The 7,549-nt window shown below is 33.4% G+C and overlaps 1 protein-coding gene across 3 annotated transcripts; it reads left to right on the plus strand.

The window, feature by feature from the left end:
* The first annotated feature begins 455 nt into the window (after positions 1–455).
* On the plus strand, positions 456–6,935 carry Sf1 (splicing factor 1). 3 transcript variants are annotated; one of them, XM_083108151.1, is made up of 10 exons: positions 458–610; positions 705–864; positions 1,413–1,568; positions 2,184–2,259; positions 3,973–4,125; positions 4,257–4,363; positions 4,481–4,647; positions 4,842–5,000; positions 5,079–5,353; positions 5,456–6,935. In XM_083108151.1, the coding sequence occupies exons 2-10, from the start codon at positions 816–818 to the stop codon at positions 6,012–6,014; spliced, it is 1,701 nt and encodes a 566-aa protein (XP_082964277.1). In that variant the 5' UTR covers positions 458–610; positions 705–815; the 3' UTR covers positions 6,015–6,935. The 3 variants fall into 3 exon arrangements, with proteins under 3 accessions (XP_082964275.1, XP_082964277.1, XP_082964276.1); XM_083108150.1 differs by having other exon boundaries at positions 461–610; positions 695–864; XM_083108149.1 differs by having other exon boundaries at positions 456–864.
* Positions 6,936–7,549: the final 614 nt, after the last annotated feature.

The following is a 7,549-nucleotide window of genomic DNA, read 5'->3' on the forward strand; positions in this document are numbered from 1 at the left end:
ACGGTACGATTTTTCGTACTGGATTTGATAAGATTTAGTAAAATACTAAAAATGCACCAATCAGAATGCAGCATTTCTAATATTTTACTAAATCTTATCAAATCCAGTACGAAAAATTGTACCGTGTGCCGTAGGCTTAAAAGTGGCTTACAGCCAATCAGAAGGCTTATAAGCCACTTTTAAAGGCACTTTTATCAATAAAAGAGGATTCAGAATATGGACCTTAATGGCCGCATTCAGCGGATTCAACAGTTGAGTAATATTACTAGATTTTCCGATGTAATTCGACGCTGATTGGTCGGATCTGACAGTAGAAACCAATCATGTTCGATTGCTACTTAGCAATTGAGTCCGCTGAATGCGGCCAATCTTATTAGAGACTTGTAAAACGCGCCAATCAGAAAGACTCGCGTCATATGTAAACGGGCTTTGAGAGATACGCAACTGATATCCGGTCACGGTGCGCCTGAATGGAAATGTGCTAACGGCGCCTTCCTTGAGTCGATCTCGCCATTTTCCTAGTTGTGTAAACTTGCACGTCGCTCGCTCGTCGCCGATTGTTGGGCGTCGACCGCAAATTGCCACCCGCATCGACGAGAACGCATACGAGGTAACGCGAGTAATACCGCCGGCACGGCGTCGTCGCCAGCAGTATGAATCAACCGCGGAATTTTACGTCGCTGCTGAATCCTAGTTATCTGCAGAACGCCCAGCAGCAACAGCAAAGCCCCGCGAGTACGAATCCGGCGGCGGTCGCGGCCGCGGCCGCGGCGGCTGCCGCCGCCGTTTCCGCCGCGATAGCGAACGGCACGCAAATGAACGCCAATTCGCCCAGCATTACGAGCCGCAAGCGAGAGGCAGAAGGTGAGTCCTTCGCTCTTTTCTCTCTCTCTCTCTCTCTCTCTCTCTCTCTCTCTCTCTCTCTCTCTCTCTCTCTCTCTCTCTCTCTCTCTCTCTCTCTCTCTCTCTCTCGCTTTTTCCGCTGTCTTTCACAAGTAACATTTCGTCGTCTGTTGTGTAAGCGATCTCAATTCTAAGACTATTTGAATATATCTATCACATTAATATTATTGTACATATTTGATACTATTTTATATGTTACTTTGTTATTTTTTTATTAATGCCAGCAAAATATTCTGATAGAAAGATATTAATGTTATTTAAGTTCTTTCGCAAAAAATATTCCTGTTTTTTAATCTTGTGTAATCTTTCTATATTCCTGGTATAATTTTTATTTCTTATATATTTTTCTAAATACATATATACATATATGTATATTATATATATATATGCATGTGTATATATAACATATCTAAAAAATACTGTAATATATATATATATATATATATATATATATATATATATATAATATATGAGAATATTTATATAATCTAACAATAAAATTTTTTTAGGAGATAGTAAACAGGAAAAAGAAACAAAAGAGGGAGAACGTAAGAAGAGGAAAAAGACTAGATGGAGTGGTAGCGAACATGACAAAACATTTATACCAGGGATGCCTACAGTACTACCGACAAATCTGACTCCTGAACAGGAGAAAGCTTATCTCTGTAAGTTTCTATCTCTCAATTGTTATTCATGACTTATTTCCTTTAGTACACTAGTATATATAGCTAGGGAATCATTTCAAATATTTTGCTTCTGTACATAAGTTTTTGAAGCCTAATTTATAGAGTATAGATGGCTATGAATGATGTGTAAGTATGATGTATATATATTGATAAAAATTCAAAATTCTCAGAGGTAAGCATCAGGAACTTTAGAACCATCTTGAATCAAATTTGGCAAGAGGGATTGCCAATTTTGCTGAATAATTATTATCCAATTGCTAAATTTATACTTCTAGTGCCATAAAATTCTATGAAACTATATATATTTAAGCATTATTTATATTATTGAAATATATATAATAATATAACAAATACTTGAAGTTGTATATCTTATAGAATATTTCCTTTTTTCAATTTACAAATTTTGTAATTAATGAGTCATAAAATATTACAAGCTTTTAACTTTGAAAAAAGTGATTAGGATGCAATTTAAATTTATATGCAATATTATTACTTTTCTGAAACATGCTTATTTTATAGAATGTATATGGTTATAGCAAATTGGCAATATCTAACTGTTGGGGTTTCCGCCCCCTCTAACCCGTTGGTTTACAGTTCAGCTGCAGATTGAGGAAATCAGCAGGAAATTACGCACCGGAGATCTTGGAATTCCACTTAATCCCGAGGAAAGGTTTGAAAGAAACTCTTACATACCAAAAATGAACGTTACATATCTACAATACCTATCTACTGACCATACAGCAGTTCAGTAATACAGGAGCCTTAAAGATATCTCTATGGCTCAGGTTCAATTAGTGTGGGAATACCGATGTCATATCTGAAAACATTGGGCTTGATTAGAGCCCCCACGCAACATAGAAGATAAATTTTGATCGTATTGGTTTGCCCTAATCAATCTTTTTTAATAACTCATTTTTTTATTAAACACTGCTACAACAATGTAAAATTAAGTTTTATATTCTTAAGTTATTTATATTCTTAAGTTAGTTTATTAGACTTCGGGATCAGATGTAATATATATAAAAGATAATTGGCTATCAATATGTATAATATGTATAATAAATTAGTTAGGAAATCAATATGGATCTGTAGCAGTGTTTAAAAAGAACAGTGAGTATTCTAGTTCATATATTTCTTAAATAGATACATTTTTGCACACATATATAGAGGAATAACTCTCAGGTGACCTATTGCACTCTATTTCTATTTACTTATTAGCAAAAATTCTGCATCTTCAGCGCTTCAATATTTTATCACTCAATGTTTCATTATAAATTTATAATCTCATACATAGGTCCCCTTTGAGTAAAATTCTGTTCCTCCATTCAGGCTGCCGTGATTTGCACGGCGCATATTTCTGAAACATTATTACAATAATCTTAGTGCCAATAGGAAGATTATTAATCAATAAATATCAATTATTGTTGCTAATCTTAATGAGCACAGATTTCAGGAAAATATCGGTTTATTGAAATTCTCATTTGTACCTTAATGCTGTAACAAAGAATTTAACGTTACTTTCAGGTACAGCTCTTAAATAATAAATGCATATACTCTTTTTCTAATAAATTAATTTATTCCAATAGGTTTAACTTTACCAATTTTAGCTGGAACCATTATTTTTATGTCACATTGTGTTTTTTAATAATACGTAATAAGATATATCAATCACATTATAACTAATCTAAAAGATTATTTCTTAACAATCAGCAGGATCTGTCTTAGCAGCTGACATCATACCAATATCTGCCGTGCACAAACGCGCAGTCTTCCAGTGTGGTTATCTACTATAGAATATTAAATATATATAGCTATGCTATATTTGACAATAATAATTTTTTCTATTTTTTATTTATCTTGGCACTGTTGGGAAATTCTAATTTAATTCTAAATTCATACATAATATGATTACATAAGCAAACTGATACAATCATGCAATGAATTATAGGACATATCCAATAGGACATATCTAATTATATTTTGATATTAGGGTCTTTTGATTATATACTATATTATTATTGATATAAAATTGTTGAACCTTACTCTTGATAAACTCATTTATAATTCTTAATATTAAACAAAGCTGTCAATATTCTTTTCAATAGATAAACAGAATAAATTTTATAATTTATTGAGATAAGTTCTTTATGACATATTTATAGAGAAAATAAATTAGACTACCAAAATAAAAAGATTACATAACAGTTACTTATTCATCAAAGTTTTACTGTTCTATTTGCATAATTTTCTGTTCTAAAAAAAATCAGCGGTTTTTTCCCCACTTATATTCATACGGTCATAGTAGGCTCAGGTTGCTTGTATGCTAGTATCTTCTTGATAAAAATTTATATCTTGATATGGTATTATTCTTTTTATTTTTCAGATCTCCATCTCCAGAGCCTATTTACAGTAGTGATGGTAAACGGTTAAACACGAGAGAATATCGTACAAGACGTAAATTGGAAGAAGAACGTCATAACTTGATTCAGAAGATCCTCAAAATCAATCCAGAATTTAAACCACCACCAGATTATAAGTGAGTCTCTCATAGATTTTATATTATATACTTAATATACATTTATATTTTATATAAGATCATTATATTTATTTATATTAAGTTATTTATCTATATACTTCTCAATATTTATATCTATTTTTCTTTCCCAGGCCACCAATAATACGAGTTCATGATAAAGTAATGATTCCTCAGGAAGAGCATCCTGATATAAATTTTGTTGGCTTACTTATTGGACCACGCGGAAATACGCTAAAATGTAAATAAATTATATTTTATAAAAAATTATATTGATGTATGTAACATATACAATTATACTGATTTATGTAACATACAATTATAAGTTTTAATCTTCATTTTTATAAAAATTTTCTAGCTATGGAAAAAGAAACAGGTGCAAAAATCATAATTCGTGGGAAAGGATCTGTGAAGGAAGGAAAGGTTGGCAGGAAGGATGGGCAACCTTTACCAGGCGAGGATGAACCTTTGCATGCATATATTACTGCAAATAATTTAGATGCTGTGAAAAAGGCTGTGGAAAGAGTATGTTTTTTCCTCATTTACTTATAACATTGTTTTTTTCTATCGTATTTGAAAACTGTATAAATATAAAAGAAAATTAGGGCATCAAATATTGAATATAGTCTTTATTTATATTGTTAAATATTGAAATAGTAATTGAAATATATAATGCATTGAGAGTTAAGTATATACATTAAATAGATTTATGTTGTCAGATACATGAAATTATTCGACAAGGTGTCGAAGTACCAGAAGGTCAAAATGACTTAAGACGTAATCAATTACGCGAATTAGCTTTACTGAACGGAACTTTACGAGAAAATGATGGACCGCGTTGTACCAATTGTGGAGCTTCGGATCATAAATCTTGGCTGGTTTGTAATATTTTATATATGTTGAAAAGTTTTCATATATTTTGGAATTAATATATAATTTTTGATGAAAATTTTTAGTGCCCAGACAAGCCAAATGTAACGAACAATATAGTATGCTCGAGTTGCGGTGGTGCGGGACATATTGCTCGAGATTGTAGATCGAAGAGACCTGGTCAAGGAGGTCCAGCTGCTGCCGGAATGGGAGGAATGACCCAGGCTGGTGATAAAGCCAAAATAGATGAGGAGTACATGTCGCTAATGGCAGAATTGGGAGAAGGCCCACCACCGGACAGATCAAAGACAGGTCAAGCCAGACAGAATCCTAATCCCAATTATCCCGGACTTTTTGACAGGTATGACCATTTCTTCTTTCCCTTTTTTTCTTAATTTTTTTTTAAACTAACAATAGACAATATAAAAAGATCGAATATAATAATCATACATTTTCTTTCCAGACAACAACCACCTCGTGCACTAATGGCTGCTCCGGCACATCCACCGCCGCAGATGATGCAGGGCGGTCCGATGATGCCGCCACCAGGCATGGCGCCACCGCCACCATGGAGTCAAGGTGGCGAAGGAATGAATAATATGAACATGCAGTGGCAGCCACCAGTAAGCATGCCACCGCCACCGGGTGTGATGCAACCACCACCACCGCCTCCTGGCTCTACCACACAGCCCAACATTCCGCCGTTAATGCCGTGGATGGCTGGCAACAATCAGCCACCGCCGCCAGGTCAGATGCCACCTACACAGATTCCGCCACCTGGTATGGGTATACCACCGTGGCAACAGGGTCAACAGGGACCGATGCGACCGCCACCGCCAGGCACGGCCCCTCCTCCGGGATTTCCTGGCGGTTGGCAGCCGCAACAGATGGGAGGCTGGCCGCCAGCCGCTCCAGTTCCACCTCCGCCTCAACAACAGACACCGGCACCACCTGGAATTGACTTGAACACGTTGCCGACATTGCTGGCACAGCCGCCACCGCCACCTCCGCCCACTAGTTAGTCCTAATCACATAATGAGTGAATGACTTCCGATTCTGTACATTAGAGAAGTAATATCTAAATCGCGATTGATGGATAAAAGTTCAAGAAAAGGAGTCTGAAAAAGATATTGTGTCCAAATACAGTATCGTAAAAGACGATAAGGATAAAGCAAGAAACTCTAGAAATAAACAACGGAAACACTGCAACTTTGATTTGAATTATTAGTTTTGAAATTTTTCTTTCAAATGTTTTGATACGAGGATATCAAACTCCTGACGTATAATCATTAAGAAAGAAAGAGAGAGTTCTGTGAATTATGTACTTCGGAAAAAGTGGACAGATATATCAGAGAAAATCGAAGATGCAAATCATATGCGCCAATGAAACACTTAGTTTTAACTAGGTACCAATTTTAACTTGCTGCATGTAAGGAACTCTGTTCATTATGAAATAACGCACGCGAATTTTCTCATACGAGCACAAGTGTAGCCGATTCTACATTTTTTTTACTTTATTCCATTTCTGAATATCGCTTCCGAAATCGAATCTATCAATGTTGAAGAATTGTAACATAATTTTAAAAAAATTTGTTCATATATTTTATTTATATATAAGTAACATATATAAATACATAGCACGCGCGTAAAAATTATATATATGAAATTATATATATGAAATTCATAATTCTTAGCGTGAATGGATATTTGATGATATTTTTTTTCAATAATAATGATAATATTGTAGAAACAAGCTTATGTCTGTTAACATTTTCATATTTCAAAATGTGGCAATTTATTTGCAAATGGACATAAAAATTTCTGATTTTTTGAACCTTTGTGTATAACAATTTTTATTTTGATTACTTTAATCGATTTATAATAATTCATACGAAAAATAAATCAGACATGCTAAATAAATGGGCGGTATAGGACAAAGTTGAGACACTGGCGACTTTAGATTTTTAGTCCACTCGTGTATCACCATCCAAATTATTGCTTCCGTAGCAATGTATAGCGTAATCTTTGATCGTAAATGTCATTCGAATTATATATATATCTATTAAACCAGTCACAGATTGTTATATTATCAAGAAACGAAGGAATTTTTTCCTCACTGCTAAAGATAATTATTTCAATTGAAACGAAAATTATTGCATCAATTTGTAGTTTTCCGCGGTAATTTTTTATAGATAAATAGACAAAGAAATTTTTCCCATTATTATGACAGATGGCATCAAAACGCCATTCCAAGCGTAACTTCTTATATGTTCGCGCTTTAAAACAAAAACATCAAATAAAATCACTAATAGTGTGCACTGGTGCATATTAAAACGATAAAACCGTCGTATACAAATTTACAATAGCATAAATAATTAAAACAATAAGATAATTAATTCTTAGTTATTATATAATTTCTATTTAATAGTTATAATTAATTTTATTAAAACAATTTATACTTAATTATTATTATATTCTTATTTGTATTAAACAATATAATAATTCTTAGTATTAATTATCTTATTATTTTAATTACTTATTATTGTAAATTTTTTAT

This window comes from Camponotus vicinus, unplaced genomic scaffold (assembly GCF_025532165.1).
Source record: "Camponotus vicinus isolate PSW18456_S1 unplaced genomic scaffold, iyCamVici1.0 SCAF_9, whole genome shotgun sequence".
In the NCBI taxonomy this organism is placed as follows: domain Eukaryota; kingdom Metazoa; phylum Arthropoda; class Insecta; order Hymenoptera; family Formicidae; genus Camponotus; species Camponotus vicinus.

Excerpts from the sequence above, each read along its gene's own strand:
- Sf1 (XM_083108149.1), top strand. The coding sequence starts at position 654 with ATGAATCAACCGCGGAATTTTACGTCGCTGCTGAATCCTAGTTATCTG. Across the intron at positions 2,260-3,972 it reads CCACTTAATCCCGAGGAAAG|ATCTCCATCTCCAGAGCCTA; the intron begins GTTTGAAAGAAA and ends TTTATTTTTCAG. Across the intron at positions 4,648-4,841 it reads TGAAAAAGGCTGTGGAAAGA|ATACATGAAATTATTCGACA; the intron begins GTATGTTTTTTC and ends TTATGTTGTCAG.